This window comes from Leucoraja erinacea, chromosome 12 (genome assembly GCF_028641065.1).
Source record: "Leucoraja erinacea ecotype New England chromosome 12, Leri_hhj_1, whole genome shotgun sequence".
Classification (NCBI taxonomy): Eukaryota; Metazoa; Chordata; class Chondrichthyes; order Rajiformes; family Rajidae; genus Leucoraja; species Leucoraja erinaceus.
In genome coordinates, this window is record NC_073388.1 from 13,158,189 (window position 1) to 13,176,723 (window position 18,535).

The 18,535-nt window shown below is 38.7% G+C and overlaps 1 protein-coding gene across 1 annotated transcript in view; it reads left to right on the plus strand.

Annotated features, from left to right (window-relative positions):
* The window catches only part of cul4b (cullin 4B), a 49,878-nt gene that overhangs the window by 2,161 nt on the left and 29,182 nt on the right, over window positions 1–18,535 (plus strand). Inside the window, exons 2-5 of the mRNA XM_055643599.1 lie at window positions 7,233–7,348; window positions 8,589–8,692; window positions 10,420–10,489; window positions 11,633–11,706. Coding sequence (XP_055499574.1) covers window positions 7,233–7,348; window positions 8,589–8,692; window positions 10,420–10,489; window positions 11,633–11,706 — 364 coding nt within the window. The remainder of the gene's footprint in view (window positions 1–7,232; window positions 7,349–8,588; window positions 8,693–10,419; window positions 10,490–11,632; window positions 11,707–18,535) is intronic.

The window sequence follows — 18,535 nt, forward strand, 5'->3', positions numbered from 1 at the left end:
ACCCCAGCTGTATGAACATTGACTTCTCCAATTTCAGGTAGTCCTTGTTTTCTCCCTCTTTCCCCTCCCCTTCCCAGCTCTCCCTCAGCCCACTGTCTCCACCTCTTCCTTTCTTCCCCCCCCCCATCAGTCTGAAGAAGGGTCACGACCCGAAACGTCATCTATTTCTTCGCTCCATAAATGCTGCCTCACCCGCTCAGTTTCTCCAGCATTTTTGTCTACCTTTGATTAAAAAGATAAGTCTTTAGCTGCCCTTTAAAAATGTCAACTGAGTGGGTATCTTTCATAGCCCTGGGTAAGGTATTACACAGCTTGGGGGTGTAATTGAAAACGGCTGCTTAACCAATTTTATTTTTGCTGCGCATTGAGTGGCTAACAGCCAGCATCAGAAGACCTGAGCGCTCGAGTAGGGGCATAGGGAAGGAGGGACTATGTAAAATATACTGCTTCTTGGGCATTTAGGGCTTTATAGACAAGAAGGACCTTATAGACTATCCTGGATCTCACAGGAAGCCAATGAAGGGAATATAATGCTGGTGATATGTTCCCTTTTCTTGGTATTAGTTAAGAGCCGGGCTGCGGCATTTTGAATGAGCTGTAACTTGTTGGTGGATTTTGAAGGCAGACTGGTAAATAAGGCATTACAATAATCAAGTCTGCTTGATATGAAAGCATGTATGAGTTTTTTTACAGTCATGTTAAGTTAAGAAAGGCCGTACTTTAGCAATATTTCTGAGGTGATAGAAAGCACACTTTGTTACCTTATTTATGTGAGATTTAAAATTAAGATCATTGTCAATTTTTACCCCCTGGCATGTGACTTCTTGTTTGACATAGGCAGTCAAATTTCCCAGTTTACCGAGTAACATCTCTCTTGGGTTTTGATCTAAGTAATAACATTTCTAGCTTGTCCTCGTTGAGTTTAAGAAAGTTAGCATTCATCCATTTTTTAATGAAAAATAGGCAAGACGTCAAAGAACTTAAGGAATTTGCATCAGTGAGTTACAATGAATACAATATGTATTCCATTTGTAGCATTCAGATAAGGATCTCGACCTGAAACATCACCCATTCCTTCTATCCAGAGATGCTGCCTGTCCCGCTGAGTTACTCCCAGCAGTTCGTGTCTATCTTCAGGGTTATTACAAATTGGCTAATATAATGTAAGATGGATATTGAACCTATGATCATTTTGGTATTTTCTGAACTGTCAAGGTGCAACTGGCAAATGCAGAGTGGAAATAATAATTTGGCTGATTTCAAATTAGATGTTGATTCACTTGATATTGGCAAAAATGTCAGAACCATTAAAGAGATCCCAGGTATGATTCATTCTCCGCAGTAATTAAAAAAAGACTTTCTCTGGATGTGAGACGATCACTTAGGGTGAGAAATTTTTGAATCTATAACTCTGTAGATGAAAGACAAAATTGGGGTAACTTTGCATATGAGAGAGAAAACTTGAATTGATTTAATTTATTTTTAGTCAACAAACCTTTTCACAATGGAAGCTGTGATAAAATCTAGAATGACCATAACTCAGTATTTTGATAATTATGTCAGAGAAAGAAAGGCAGTTGATGGCCTCGTATGTACTTGGCCAATAGGGTAAGCCTTTTGTGGTGAATTGAAAATCTAAATTATGGACAATTACATGTCTAATTAATACATTTTAAAAACTTCTAATTTATTGTCTTTGAACATGTAGCTTTGCAAAAAAAGTGTAGAATTATTAGTAATATATAGTTTTATTTAATAATTGACTGATGTAGATGTTAAGGGTATATGTAAGTGAAGCAAATTTACTATTCCCCTGAGCATGTATCTCTGTAGTTATTAGGAACATAGAAACATAGAAATTAGGTGCAGGAGTAGGCCATTCGGCCCTTCGAGCCTGCACACCGCCATTCAATATGATCATGGCTGATCATCCAATTCAGTATCCTGTACCTGCCTTCTCTCCATACCCTCTGATCCCCTTAGCCACAAGGGCCACATCTAACTCCCTCTTAAATATAGCCAATGAACTGGCCTCGACTACCCTCTGTGGCAGAGAGTTCCTGAGATTCGTCACTCTCTGTGTGAAAAAAGTTCTTCTCATCTCAGTTTTAAAGGATTTCCCCCTTATCCTTAAGCTGTGACCCCTTGTCCTGGACTTCCCCAACATCGGGAACAATCTTCCTGCATCTAGCCTGTCCAACCCCTTAAGAATTTTGTAAGTTTCTGTAAGATCCCCTCTCAATCTCCTAAATTCTAGAGAGTATAAACCAAGTCTATCCAGTCTTTCTTCATAAGACAGTCCTGACATCCCAGGAATCAGTCTGGTGAACCTTCTCTGCACTCCCTCTATGGCAATAATGTCCTTCCTCAGATTTGGAGACCAAAACTGTACGCAATACTCCAGGTGTGGTCTCACCAAGACCCTGTACAACTGCAGTAGAACCTCCCTGCTCCTATACTCAAATCCTTTTGTTATGAAAGCTAACATACCATGCGCTTTCTTCACTGCCTGCTGCACCTGCATGCCAACTTTCAATGACTGGTGTACCATGACACCCAGGTCTCGCTGCATCTCCCCTTTTCCTAATCGGCCACCATTTAGATAATAGTCTGTTTTCCTGTTTTTGCCACCAAAATGGATAACCTCACATTTATCTACATTATACTGCATCTGCCATGCATTTGCCCACTCACCCAACCTATCCAAGTCACCTTGCAGTCTCCTAGCTTCCTCCTCACAGCTAACACTGCCCCCCAGCTTAGTGTCATCCGCAAACTTGGAGATATTGCCTTCAATTCCCTCATCCAGATCATTAATATATATTGTAAATAGCTGGGGTCCCAGCACTGAGCCTTGCGGTACCCCACTAGTCACTGCCTGCCATTGTGAAAAGGACCCGTTTACTCCTACTCTTTGCTTCCTGTTTGCCAGCCAGTTCTCTATCCACATCAATACTGAACTTATTGTAGCTAGTCAGCAATTTATGTTAGCGACTCCTTCCATCATTACAAAATGATTGAAAGGAAAAGCATTGAAGTGGAATGGAGTTGCCCCCGTTTCATGTGGAAGACAGTTACTTGATGTAGTCATCAGCAGTCTCAACTGAGAAGATTGTTTTTTAATGCTGCTTTTTCTTGTTGGAGTGTTGAAGTTGAGTTGTTATCTTGGTCCAAATACATTGAACCTTCTGATGCTCTTTAATGGGATGGATCAGGTTCTAATAGTGAAGTTCAGTTAAGTCTGGATTGATGGTTCAGAGAAAGAATACTAATTATCAATAAGAATAAATCTGATTTGCTCGGGAACTGGGTGACTGACAGACAAAAGAGAAAGCAGGATACCCATCTGAGAGAATTGTTTCTCAGCAGAATTTTGTTTTTAATCTGGAGATTGTAGCCAAGAACAAAAGCATGCGTGCCCCATTTGTACAGGGAGAGAGTGGAACGATAAAAGATCGAAGCAGTCATTGGTGGTTCTGAGTGAACACAGACATTTGTCGGTGTGATTCAAGGATGTTTTGCTGCTAGATTTAATTATATCACTGGGTAGCTGCAGAACTCTCTGAAAGGGAGTGGTGAACAAACGGAGGTGTGATCCTTGTCCCTACGAATAGTGAAGGTAGAATAATGGATGTGGTTCTCTGGCCAGATTTAATGAGTTGAAAAGCCAAGGAGAAAATTTTCAAAATTGGTCATCTCTGTGTTGCTCTTGGTGGTATTTACTGGAGAATAAAGAAATAGGAGAACAATGTAGATGAATGAGTGGTTGGAGAGAGTATATGGGAGAATGGGCGACAGATTATCAGGATGTTGTATTTAGTTTTGTGGAAAATGGTGCCTGTGTAAACCATGTGCTACTTTAATGGAACATGGACACAATACCCTGTGAAGGTGAGGTGAGTTTGCTCATGTCATTGGGGAGGGTTTAGACTAACTTGCAGGAGAAAGAAGCTACGCATGTTCCAGAACTAGAAAGGAAGGCAATGCAAACAAAAGTTTGAGAGGAAGGAAAACAGTCTAGTTGTGCTTAATGAAATACATATGAATGCGTAAGTGTAAATAAGCATAAATGTACATGAATACAAGTTTTTGGCGGTTGCTGAAGGAAGGACTAAATAGGGAAGCTTCACATTTTTTTGCTATGGGCTTTCAAACATATAAAAATGGGGTGGATGATAATATTTGTTGTAGAGGTGTGGAATTCACTACATGAAAAGGTGATAGAGCCAGAAAACTGTCACATTTTAACGTTTTGTGGTAATGATCATGATGTAATATAGTTGCAGAAAACGACACGGTTAATATTGGAATAAAGAGGCACCGATCGTTGTCTTTCTGTCTTTGGCTATTGACAATCTCCCTCTTGGCAGGCAGGGCAAAAACACCCCCATAGAATCTAAATCTGAGATCACAAATTGGTTCTGAAATGGACTCTTTGAGACAGGGAATGAAGGTTAATAGTTGTGTGTTTCTGTGACTGGAGGGGGGGAGGGGAGAGGGGGGGAGATAAAGGATCATTGGAATACATTTACACGTATGCTTAAAAGTAGCATGATTAGTTAAAATCTGAGACATTGAACATACAAGGAGGAAGGTAATCTAGAACTGCATGCAATGTTGTGCCATGGTTTAAGTTTGGAGTACAGCTTTGATATCACCACACAGGAAAGATGTGCTTGCATTGGAAATAGTGCAAAGATGATTTATTAGATTGTTGAATGGAAGTTTAGCAGTGAACATAACCCAGTGTAGAATATTGAGAGGATCCACTTCCCTAGACGAGTGATAAAATCCAGGGAGCATAAATTTACGCTAATTCGAAGAAGGATTAAAGGGACAAGATGGAATTTTGATTATTTTTTCCCCCCCGTGATCTGCTTCCTTTAGCCCATCAACTAGATGTTCTCACAGCAACCTGACTTTACCTAATCAGGTATTCCCTGTTTTACTATCCTGCTCCTACTTTGCAGATTAAAACTAACCTGTTTTCTGTCTAACAGTGGTATGGAGGAAGGGTCTTAAACCTGAAACATTAAATGTTTCTCTTTGCACAAGTGCTACCTGCCTTACAAAGTGTTCCCAGCATTTTCTGTTTATTTCAGATATTCAATATCATCCGCAGTATTTTTTATATTTAGGTATATTATGTTAACTTCCCATGCAAAATGTTCATTATAGATGATGTCCAAGAATCCAAGCATTGTTGCCGTCTGTTCTCTACAAGTTGTAGTTTGCCTACCTGAAAATAATGGGTTTGTTTTACTATCTATTTTCTGACCATTAACCTAACCTCAATCCACAAGTTTAACTGCAATCCTCTAATTTTGTTTCATAATCTCTTTGGGCACAATCTTTTTGAAAGGCTTCCGAAAGCCATCTATCCACTGGTTTCCATATTTTCTGCTCTTTTCAATATTAAAAAAAGACATTTGTTAAATGTTTTCTTGAAAGCTAGTAGTATATTGTAATCTTGCCCCTCAGTGGAATTTGTGATAGAACCTCAAATATTTTGTGTTGCTTTCTGTTGTTTTGGAATTGTGAATTGTTTTTACAATTGTCCAAAACTGGTCTTTGGAAATCTCACATTTTTTTGATAGTGTTTAAAATGAGGATAGCAGTAATAAACTTGGAAAAAACATGCAGACTGATAGAATAGGCAGAGAAATGGCAAGTGAAATTGTAAAAGTGTATCATATATTTTAGTACAATAATGAGATGCAATGTTAGCTAGTTTGCATAATTGTAAGTAAAGGAAATTACTTCATCTTATGCACTTAATAAACGTTGAAGATGACAAGATAAGTTGACAAACATCGTGATAGCCCTGACTGTTGAAACGGACACAAATAATGTGAATGCATAGAAGTTATGCTCAACCTATTTTTAAATCACTGGTGTGGCCTCAAATAGAATATTCTCTTTCAGTTCAGTAATGTACCACACCAGAGAGAGTAAATTGAAGGCTTAGGTTGCATAAGAAATTTGAGTGTGACTTTTGACTGGAAAATCAAAGGTGCTCACTAAAACAAAGACAGAGAGCAAAATATCTTGAAGAATCACAATAGATTAAATAAGGAGAGTAAGAGATGACATTTCTTAGGATTTTTGCTATAAATCTTGGCCATCTGGAATGAATTCCCTGAAAGTGCAGTATTAGTGCATTTCAAAGGCAAATTTGAAAATTTTATTTTGTCTGAGGAGGGTCCCGGCCGAAATCCATTTCCCACCATAGATGTAGTCTGACCTGCTGAGTTCCTCCTGTAGTTTATTTTTTAGCAATACAGTAAAGCTACCTGACCACCTCCTGCTACGCCCTGTGTAGAATTATTGATTTGATTCTTGAGCTACAGCCTGGATTCAGTTTTGGCAAGATGCCTTGACATCTTTGTTGCTTTTAATGGCTGATGGAGAAAATTGACATCAGTTGTGTCAATCATTATTTTCTTTTTCATTTTGTTGTACAAAGTGAATACTTGATAGATCAACTTGTAAGATGCACCTATTTATTACTTGATTTGTGAACTTTCGTATGTGTAGCCAATAAAGGCTTTGGTGAATATCTGTTGTTCCCATTTTAGGCACTGTTGCTTGAGGTGAAAATAGAATGTTGTAATGGAATATATCCAGCTAATTATTTTTAGTGTGCTTTTTCCGATGGCTGACAATTTCAAGGTGACGTTGAATCTTCAGACACATTTTAAGCTGCATTCCATATTCCATATTATGATTGTTAGTAATGTGTTTGGTGTAAGACAACCGTCAGATCAAGTCAAGGCCTTGTTCAAGGCTGAGCACTTTGAAGGACTGGTTTTTGAATTGTTGCAATTGAGAATTGAACCTGGTATTCTTTTTGTCTCCTTGCACAAGTAAAAAGTAAACAAACTACCATGTCAGAGCTAACTGAATATAGCAAATTGGTCATGAATGATTGTGTTTGTCAATGAGCTTGAGTTGTTCCACTTATAGGGAAAACATTTTTTTTGCAACTGTTTTCTCTGTGCAGTTTCTGGGGGGGGGGGGGGAAGCCTCATAATGTCAAAGGACCCTCACAACCTGTGTTTATGATTCCCAGCTACAGTTCCTATAGGGAAACATTTTACACTAAATGTGCAACACAAATTTTTGTATTTTGTCTCATCATTTTCTCCCAAATGTACTTAAATTTGCAGAATGTTTCTTTTCATTCAGTAATCCATAACATGGTTATTGTCGCTCTTTTTATTTAATTTCAGATAAACCTAAACTGCCTGATAATTACACTAATGAAACTTGGCAAAAATTGAAAGAAGCAGTGGAAGCAATTCAGAAGAGCACCTCAATCAAATACAATTTAGAGGAACTTTATCAGGTGATAAACACGCTGCATGTTTTTAATAAAATATAGACCAAGTGGGACCCGTTGGGTCCCGTTATAAAATACAGACCAAGTGGTGGGGAGGGGGGGGGGGGGGGGGGGGGGGGGGGGGCTGTGCGCCACACACACACACACACACACACACACACACACACACACACAACACACACACACTCACACACACACACACACACACACCACACACACACACACACACACCCTAATATTAATATTAATTAGCTCCACCCCTATATCACAGGCATTGTCCAACTGCGCAGGCGGGGGGCCAGGGGGGGGGGCAGGGAAGGAGGAAGCTTGTCGTTTAAATTCAGTCTTTTGATATTTTTAAACATTTTCAGTAATAAGTCGAGAAATAAAGCATGAAATGTTCAGATAAGGTGATCCCGGCCACGATGGGAAAAATGTTACCCGGAATATGTAAAAATGTTATCGTTATAGTTTTTTTGCGAAAATGTAAAGACACACACCTAAACACACATACAAGATCAGAGTTTTAATAAGTATATGATTTTATTTATTTAGAGTAATGATGTGAATAAAGTTATCCAAGTTTTTTTTACTTAACCACATAATTTAGTGTTGCATGCCATATTATTGCACGTTTCCAATAAAATATTTTATTTCCTTCTCAACTTTTCCTCTCATTGCTGTCTATTTTTGACAAATAATTCCATCTGCACCAGGCCCTCACGCCACAAATTGACCTTCTAATTTGAGATTGCAGGGAGAAAATCAGCTAAAGTACTTATTACTCACTATCCAATAAAAGGTGTGGGAAAAGCAAATCGGTACTTGGCTGTGATGCCTTGACAAATAGAAAAAGCTGCTCATCTATGTTGTCCAGGTCATGTCTAAAAACATGACTCTAGATGAATGAAATTAGAATGTTCAACATTCCCAAGATAACAACATTCTAATTCTGTGGTTTTATTTGGCCAACTTGAAGGGAATTTGTGGTGTTGACCCTGAAGACATATTTTTGAAATCCTTGTGTTTCTTAATAGCTCTGATCAGTGTGGCTAAGTAGCTTGCTGATGCATGTAGAGTGACTAACTTGGACACTTAATGCGTAGTTGTGGAACCGTGGAATTATAACCCAGCTAAAATGGGCTCTGTGGGTTATAATAAAGGTTATAATAAATAGCTAGTTTGTATATTGTGTAGGCAAGCTAGAGATTTATGTTCTTCATAATAATGTTTTTTTATTTTTTAGGCTGTGGAGAACCTTTGTTCTTACAAAGTATCAGCAAATTTATACAAGCAGCTGAGACAAGTCTGTGAGGACCACATCAAAGCTCAAATTCACCAGTTCAGAGAATATCCTTTAATTTGCTTAACAATGTTACTGGAGGTACTTGTGTAGGCAATAAAACTGAAATTGAGCTTGACTCTAAAGTTTTGTATATTATATATAAAGGAGTACAAATATGGCGTTTGCACATTTGACTATTGTGTGAAAATTCAGCTTCCAGGAATGGTCTTTTATTTGTTTTGTGGCTGCAGTAATTCAGAAATGTTATCACTATTTACATATTCCTCTTCTGCCTCCTTCAATCTTCTGACCGAACTTATGGCTTCTCCTGCACTTCTCCCCCACTGTCATCTGTCTTCCCACCCACCCCCCTTCCCTCCCTCCACCACTCAACATTTCAATCCCTTGATTTCTCTAACTTCAAGTAACCCCTGCACACCCTCTCTCTCTCTCTCTCTCTCTCTCTCCATGCCATCCCCACCCAAGTTGCACCAACTTTTGTTCTCACCTAGTTACAGCTAACAATGACCTTTATCATTGTTACTTTTTTGCATATCTTTCATTCATTTATTTTATATCTCTCTACATCATCTATATCACTCATTTCCCTTTCCCGTGACTTCCAACCCAAAACGTCACCCTTTTCTTCTCGCCAGAGACGCTGCCTGTCCAGAATTTTGTGTCTATCTTCGGTTTAAACCAGCTTATGCAGTTCCTTCCTACACATTTCCACCACTTGCATATGGTTTCTGCAACACTTTTACCTGTTTTTTCTTTCGTTTTAGACCACGCTGATTTTCACTCATTAGCTGTGGATCTTGTTGTTTATTATTTACAGTGGTGCGAAGAACATTGACATTCTTCATGAGAGCCAATAGTCAGACTCAAAATAAGTATTTGAGGTTCTGTATTGAAAAGTTTTCTTTGTGAATCATTTGGTTGGAAATGTCATGTTTTGAATGGTTTAATTATTTTCCTGTCTCTTCAGCTCAATGTTGCCGGAAAGATTTTCAAGTATTTTTCATTCGACTGTTTAAAAACTTGGATTGTTGAAAGTAATCTCTTTATTAATACTTGGCTCAAATGGCCCTTGCCAACAAAGTACCAATTGGATTAGTATAGAATGTAACTGTATCGGTGTAAAGGGCCACCTGGTACTCTGAAAAGACCCAGAAGTCCTTTCCAGTTTTTCAGCCACAACTAGCAGCAGTAACTAGCTTTTTTTTTTCTTTGTATGACCACAAATGGATGGATAGTGCTTGCAAAAACAGTAGTGAGCCACAATTTACTCAGTGATAAGCAATAAACCATTCTTGTATCTCTTTGGGTTGTTGAAACCAGTAACTAAATTATCAACGTAGCACTGGTAAATATTAAAAGTGTTTCCGTTTGCTTTAAGAATTAACGGAGACTTTTTCTGAAATAGTACTTCATCTTGTATTTTGTACAACTTACAAGCATGTAGATTTTTTTTTTACCACTTTCAAATGAACGTTGATATTTGAAATCTGGATACATGATGTAGAGCAGCAAGCATGGTGTTTATTACCACAGGTGTTCCTAGGTAATCTCATCAATAAAGAAGGTGGTCATCTGAGCTTCCTCATCCGTTGTTATAAATATGTGACAATTTGATATTTTATTCCTTCCAGTTCACTTGGGTTATCAAGTAGTGGGAAATTATTTAACTAAATTTCAAAACATTCCTATGGTGTAAATGCCAGGAAATTTGCTTTCTTCATTCATTAGGAACTAACTTTGCATTTTCCATTTTCTTTAACTAATTCTCCACGGATTCCTTGGATAGTGTTCTCTTTTTAAAGAAAATAGATAAATGCTGGCAGGATCACTGCAGACAAATGGTAAGTACGACCTCAAATTTAAGGTATTTAATTTATTTTTTAAAAAGTCTACACAATTAAATGTTGTCACTCAGCATTGAAGTTGTATTGGAAATTCATCTTGGAAATGGAAGGGGGACAATGATCATTCGGTTAGTTCAATTTTATTCTCAATTTCACTCCTCTCTTTGAAATGGTGAGTTGAAGCACTGATAATAGTTCCTTGGGTCTTATTGATTTTTAAGATCAGGCATTTATTTGTTTAAAGGCTGAACCTGAGCCACTGGAAAGGTATTTTTAATCTATTTCTGCGATTGTGTACTTGGAATTCAACAGTCAATATGATTGTTTCAATTAAAAATTGGAAGCAAAAATAAATATTCTTGTAGTTCTGGAGAGGAATCACAGGCTTATTTCACAGCTTGTAAAGGAATTTCTATCTTGCTGGTTCAAATGAAAATAGATCTTAAACTGTCCATTTCCCAGCCATGAGTTTGATTCCAGATGTACGAGGATCTTTTGTTGAATTGCTTGTTGCCATCCAACAGATTTATGGATGCAATATTAGCTTCTGCATTGATTAGAGCATTAAATGCAGAAAACGTTCTTTGTAAAATTCACCATTTATTGGCCTTGTCATTTCCTTAGGTTCTCTAGGGTAGTTTCCCAGCTTCTTCCCTCCCCAGACTCGGGATAAAATCGCCTGATTTAACTAGTTACATTTTTGTTTAGTTTTCAAGCTTGTCAATCTCATGTTTAACAGTGTTATTATTATCAATTTCCTTTGTTTATATACATAATATTTGAAACATCTTATTGTTTTATTCTAAAATGTATTCTTAAATCTCATTGTCATTTGAACCAGCAAGATTTTGTTAACTGGAATACAGTTACACTGGGTACTGGTTGAATTAATTAACATCAAGCACCTAGTATTCAAATATGTAGTTTAATACATAATCATAGCAGGCCTTTTCTAGCAAAGAGCAATTGCCTTGCCAACATCTGCACATTCTGTTGAGAGAAAGGCTCACAGTTTTTAGTTCATGATAGTACTGACTAGCTTGACATTGTTAAAATTAAGATGAAATTCAACGTAATCAGTCACTTTACAAAGAAACTAACACATGCCATTTACTGGCTTGTTTCTACTTTTATTTCCAGATCATGATTAGGAGTATTTTCTTGTTTCTGGATAGAACATACGTTTTACAAAATTCAATGCTACCGTCTATTTGGTAAGTTTAAAGATTTGTTCTTCACAACAACAGTAATTTAATAAATTATAATTAGAACAACAAGAAAATTACAACTGACCATATAACCCTGAAGAAAGGGAAACCAAAATTGATGTCTAGTACCGATAATTGTGCACTTGAAATTACATGCGGTGGATTAGTGACAAGTTGGTCTTGTCCTTTGCTAAGCGTGAGAGGATACGAGGTGCTTTCAAGATTCAGAAATAAACAAGCCATCTGGACAAGTTACTGGAATGAAGATTGAACCAGTGGAACTGTATCCCAGCTGTATCTTTGATGTGTAATTTTGATACAAAATTATTCGGAGCCAAATCTAGACAGAGTGGGTTATAAACAGAGTTCCCCCCAGTAGCTAATCTGTGTAATACGAAGAAGGAGAGTGTGTGGTATGTTACCTGTTTCCAATTTGAATGATAAATCAACTTTTGGGAAGTGCATACAAATCTATTTGAAAATTAACATGAACCAATAGTTCATCAAGAATTAAAGGGTAGCATGAAGTATCTGTTTTAAATGCAAAATGCACCTTACCGAAGATGCAAGAGGACACATTTGACTAATTTCACTCATTTGCTAGAAAAGCCTATAGTTCCCCATTCACTTCAAGTATTCCATCTTGGAACATTACATAGAAACATAGAAAAACATAGAAACATAGAAAATAGGTGCAGGAGTAGGCCATTCGGCCCTTCGAGCCTGCACCGCCATTCAATATGATCATGGCTGATCATCCAACTCAGTATCCTGTACCTGCCTTCTCTCCATACCCCCTGATTCCCTTAGCCACAAGGGCCACATCTAACTCCCTCTTAAATATAGCTAATGAACTGACCTCAACTACCTTCTGTGGCAGAGAATTCCACAGATTCACCGCTCTCTGTGTGAAAAAAGTTTTCCTCATCTCGGACCTAAAAGATTTTCCCCTTATCCTTAAACTGTGACCCCTTGTTCTGGACTTCCCCAACATCGGGAACAATCTTCCTGCATCTAGCCTGTCCAACCCCTTAAGAATTTTGTAAGTTTCTATAAGATCCCCCCCTCAACCTTCTAAATTCTAGCGAGTACAAACCGAGTCTATCCAGTCTTTCTTCATATGAAAGTCCTGACATCCCAGGAATCAATCTGGTGAACCTTCTCTGTACTCCTTCTATTACAATTCCTGAGGCTTGCTAGTTTTGGTATACCACACCTGTTGCAATAGTTTGCAACTCTTTTTCTCATTAGCTGGATCATATTGTTTGAATTTATGGCTCTTATTGTTGATTATTGATTCCAAGAATGTTGACTCTTTTATTATGTAGCTGAACGTTCACACAATGTCCGCATTGTTTCTCTGTCTGTTTCAATCATGATTTTGTTCTTAACATGTGCATGTTCTGATCTACTGACCTGAATGTACGTGTAACAAAGGTAATTTGTCTCCCTAGGTTTTGAATCATAGTTATGTGTCGTATAGATATTATTGTGTCAATTATCGTTGTTGAAAATAAGTACTGCGGGAAGAAACCCATTCTTCAAGCAAGTCAATCCCAGTGATAAGTTATAGCACAGCAATAGCTTGCCTTTTCAATGGAGATAATGGAGTAATGGGCGTAAAGAAGGGCTAAAGAAGGATTGGAGTAACATTGAATGAAACCTATAAACCCACTGACTCCCATGGCTATCTGGACTACACTTCTTCCCACCCTGCTTCCTGTAAGGACTCCATCCCCTACTCCCAATTCCTCCGTCTACGCCGCATCTGCTCCACGGATGAGGCGTTCCACACCAGGACATCTGAAATGTCCTCATTATTCAGGGAACGGGGGTTCCCCTCCTCCACCATAAATGAGGCTCGCACCAGGGTCTCTTCCATACCCCGCAACACTGCTCTCTCTCCCCATCCCCCCACTCGCAACAAGGGCCGAGTCCCCCTAGTCCTCACCTTTCACCCCACCAGCCGTCACATACAAAAAGTAATCCTCCGTCAGTTTCGCCACCTCCAACGTGATCCCACCACTCGCCACATCTTCCCATCTCCCCCCATATCTGCCTTCCGCAAAGACCGCTCCCTCCATAACTCCCTTGTCAATTCTTCCCTTCCCTCTCGTACCACCCCCTCCCCGGGCACTTTCCCTTGCAACCGCAAGAGATGCAACACTTGTCCCTTTACCTCCCCCCTCGACTCCGTTCAAGGACCCAAGCAATCGTTCCAGGTGCGTCCGCGTCCGCTGCTCTAGATGTCAGCAGATCTATATCGGTGAGACCAAGCGGAGGTTGGGCGATCGTTTCGCCGAACACCTCCGCTCGGTCCGCAATAACCAAGCTGACCTCCCGGTGGCTCAGCACTTCAACTCCCCCCCCCACTCCGTCTCTGACCTCTCTGTCCTGGGTCTCCTCCATGGCCACAGCGAGCAGCACCGGAAATTGGAGGAACAGCACCTCATATTCCGTTTGGGGAGTCTGCATCCCGGGGGCATGAACATCGAATTCTCCCAATTTTGTTAGTCCTTGCTGTCTCCTCCCCTTCCTCAGCCCCCCTGCTGTCTCCTCCCATCCCCCAGCCTTCGGGCTCCTCCTCCTTTTCCCTTTCTTGTCCCCGCCCACCCCCGCCCCCGATCAGTCTGAAGAAGGGTTTCGGCCCGAAACGTTGCCTATTTCCTTCGCTCCATAGATGCTGCTGCACCCGCTGAGTTTCTCCAGCTTTTTTGTGTAACCATTGAATGAAACCTGTTCAATGTAACCTATGGAATGCATCACATGCAGAATAACTGGTTATAGTTGAATTCTGGTATATTTTTGGATCAATATTGGATCAACACTGTATAGTTAACCATTTTGTGGATGGTGCAATGAAGTGAGATATTTTAAAGAGTCCATAAGAGTTTGTAAAATATAGTTTGAAATTAATATACTCTGAACTCTACCCAAATTGTCGGGGCATTAACTTCTTGAGAATTATCTTATTGGTACTAGAGAGTTATCAAAGTACGTGACAGCTAATGTGAAACTTTAACGGTAAATAGTAAATGGTAGTTGTTTTTTGCACTTGTATGTTACATTTGTGTAAGATGCAGGTAGGCAATGCCCATGTATATATATATTGAACAACAAAGAACACTGAGAAGTAGGCATACCACTTCAATTTCCTCATGTCCACCTCATCAACTCTTGGTGTAAAGAAGAACAAAGTACCATACCATACCCTTCTATCTTATTTGCTGCTGAGCTAGCTAATATCCGTTATCACAGTATAGCTGAGTGTTGAGCTTGAGCCTTTCACTCTTCTGTGGCATAGCTTCTCGCTAAGGTCATGTGAGAATTAGCCCGTTTATAATATGCAAGGTAAAGCTTTTTTGCTATTTGTGATTGTGAAGGTTTGATTACACATTTGTACTTGCACCCATTATAAATATGAGAATTATATGATAGCAATGTTGTTTCTCTAACTATAACAATCTGCTGTTCAAAACTCCTGTTATACTACAACTAGTATCGGTAAAGTCAGGTAATAGAACCTTGTGGAATGTCAAAGAATTTAAAAAAAATCACAAGAATTCTGACTTTTTGTTATAAATCAGGTCCTCTCCAAATTATTTTGTCTGAATATTTTTATTCAAACAATTTTTTTGTCCAGACTTTATAATTCTTTGTTTTTCCTTATGTGCATGAATAAAGCCCTTAGATGTTAACTGTTACAAAATATAACGAGAAGCATGGAAGCAGTTCATCCCTTCGTATGCCATAATTTATATTGAACAATAATTTTTATAACTTTGAACGAGGCTTAATACATTTTACAATAATTGATTATCTCAGCACACTAACAGATGGAAACACAAAAATCAATTGATGATTATGGACAAAATAGCAAATTTTCTATCTTGTATATGAAAGGAGGAATATTATCAACTTTATATTCCTGTTTGATAAACTAGAATGAAAATAATGTAGTCACATTTTGGCTGTACATTAGATTTGTTTTGTTTAATGTTACGTCTGAAATTCTTTCTGGAGTTAATTTTCTTCATGATAATTGAAATTGGTTCCAATATTATGAAGACATTATTCCAGCCACCCCTTGTATGTATTTAAGTGTCTGAAAGTAGATATCTTAATTATTTTTGTCTTTTCTTTCCACTTTTCCCATCTTCAGTTTTGCATGTGATTTTTGTTTATTGTGGGTTTTTTTTTGTTTTTGTGGTTTTTCTTGGAATCCACGAGCTCCAAGTTATACGTTAAAGCCAGATGGGTCTTTTAGCTGATGGTGGTTTCCCTTGCTTTCTTCAATATCCCCTGCTTTAACATGCCATTCCCAACTACAAATTTTACCAGCATTTTCAGACATTGGTGAAAATATTTATAATAAGAAAGCCCTAAAGATCATCATGAAAGAAATGAGGTGGCAAATCGCTCATGTTGCTAATTCTCCAGCAAGTCTAGGGACTTGGAACATTTTTCTCACGTATGTTTTTTATTGAACAAAAAAGATAAAGGTAGAATTTATCTTAGATTCAACAGCAGATTATTTTCTCATCATGTTGTTAAAGATTCACATTTTGCAGGTAAGACAAGGGTCTTGGGGAAAGAACTATTCTTAATTCTTAATTGAAGCTCCCTGGGCTCGTTTTTAGATCCCCTTCCAGATGGGAGAAAAGGACCTCTGTCAAACTAAATGAGAACTGGTGCATTTTGTTTGGCAGACTTTACCAGCTACATGTTTTAAACCAGCATCTCAGCAAGTTACTCCAGGGACATCATAGAAGACATCGATAAATCCATGTGCTGACCGATTTGCAACCCTGACTTGGACCATTTAATACTGGTCAGATTTCTAAGGCACTCTCCTTGATGTTGGCAGGTGCTAGTTCATTCTCGTCCAAAGAATATGTGACCTGTGAACCATCTTACCTCATCATCACTCGTATGAGCCTGCACTGAGGTCTCCTCTAGAACCAAGGAGCTCCTGTTTTGGTGTACCTTGCTTCAGCTGACACCAGTGAGGAGGTTATGGCATCAGATCTTTGGGTGTCCGCCACGATCCTCATCTCAGGGCTCAATGCCTTCTGTGCAAAAAATCACTTCAATTTGAAGCTTCAGCATCCATGGATCCCAGCTGCACAAAGGCAATCCTATAAACGAAGAAGCAAGGTATATTGCTCCCTTTCAGGGGAACTATTCCTTATTATTTCAGTAAGGGTATGCTCCACACTGTGTATTCCATCTAAACCAAGCACTTATTCCTATTTCTGGGTTGAAAAACTTGTATTAAATTTTGTGTAAACGTTTTTATATGGCTCTTTACCCATTTGATAAAACCATTAAGCTGTGTTACTATGGCTTACACACCAGAATAGCATAAGTTTGATTGATTCGCAGTATTGACTTAAGTTGCCAGATGCCAGAATAGATCTTCATGTTACTGAATTAATTTATAGAGCAGCATGGGCCTTTGCTGTAATCCTTCACCGTTGAATCTCACCCACTGACCAGCCATTCATGAGGAAGAACACTTTATTAATGAATAAAAGGCTTGCTGTATGTATCCTTGGATTAAGGTGACTGTAATTGGGTGTTTTTTTTATTATATTCCAGGAGGAGACTATCGTAGGCCTTGTAGGGTTCTAATAACTTTCCCTTTTGAATTGTTCACCATTCTCATGATTACTTGAAGTAATCTAGAGTCATTATGTTGCCTAACACAGCATGGTATGTTTTGTCTGAGTTTTATGCTTGTATTATAATGTCCAGGAGTCAGCTTGCAGCTGAAAAACATGTTTAATATTCAAGGAGTGAGAAGTGAAGAATTGAGCTAAGTGGTTTGAAATAATGGGAATAGGGAGAGAGGCCAGCCTGGAATGTTCCTGGAGAGAAGTAATTAAATAGTGACACAGCCAATAGAAATATCCTCAATGTTCACAAGCGTTTGATGAAAATAACACGTTCTATTATTGTGAAATGAATACATCAAAATGTCAAAACCACCTCTTGCTGCTCTCCCTGCTTATCCTGCTGCTTATCTCCATCATGTTTGGGACAAAGACCCATCATTTATTTATTTGCCTCAGTACTCCGCAATTTGAGATTTGTAACAGAAAAAAAAAATCATGTGGTTAAAGTGCACATTGTCAGATTTTAATAAAGACATTTTTAATACATTTTGGTTTTGCCGTAAAAATTACAGCAGTGTTTATACATCGTCCCCCCATTTCAGGGCACCATAATGTTTGGGACACAGCTGAATCATGTAAATGAAAGTAGTCATGTTTAGTATTTTGTTGCATATCCTTTGCATGCAATGACTGCTTGAAGTCTGCGATTCATGGACATCACCAGTGTCTTCTCTGGTGATGCTTTGCAAGGCCTGTATTGCAGCCATCTTTAGCTTATGCTTGTTTTGGGGGCTAGTAACCTTCAGTTTTCTCTTCACCATATAAAAGGCATGCTTAATTGGGTTCAGATCGGGTGATTGACTTGGCCACTCAAGAATTGACCATTTTTTAGCTTTGAAAAACTCCTTTGTTGCTTTAGCAGTATGGGATAATTGTCTTGCTGTGGAATGAACAGCCGGCCAATGAGTTTTGAGGCATTTGTTTGAACTTGAGCAGATAGGGTGTGTCTATGCACTTTAGAATTCATTATGCTACTACCATCAGCAGTTGTATCATCAATGAAAATAAGTGAGCCAGTACCTTCAGCAGCCATACAAGCCCAGGCCATAACACCCCCACCACCGCGTTTCACAGATGAAGTGGTATGCTTTGGATCTTGGGCTGTTCCTTCTCTCCTCTATACTTTTCTCTTGCCATCACTGTAACCTGGTTATCCT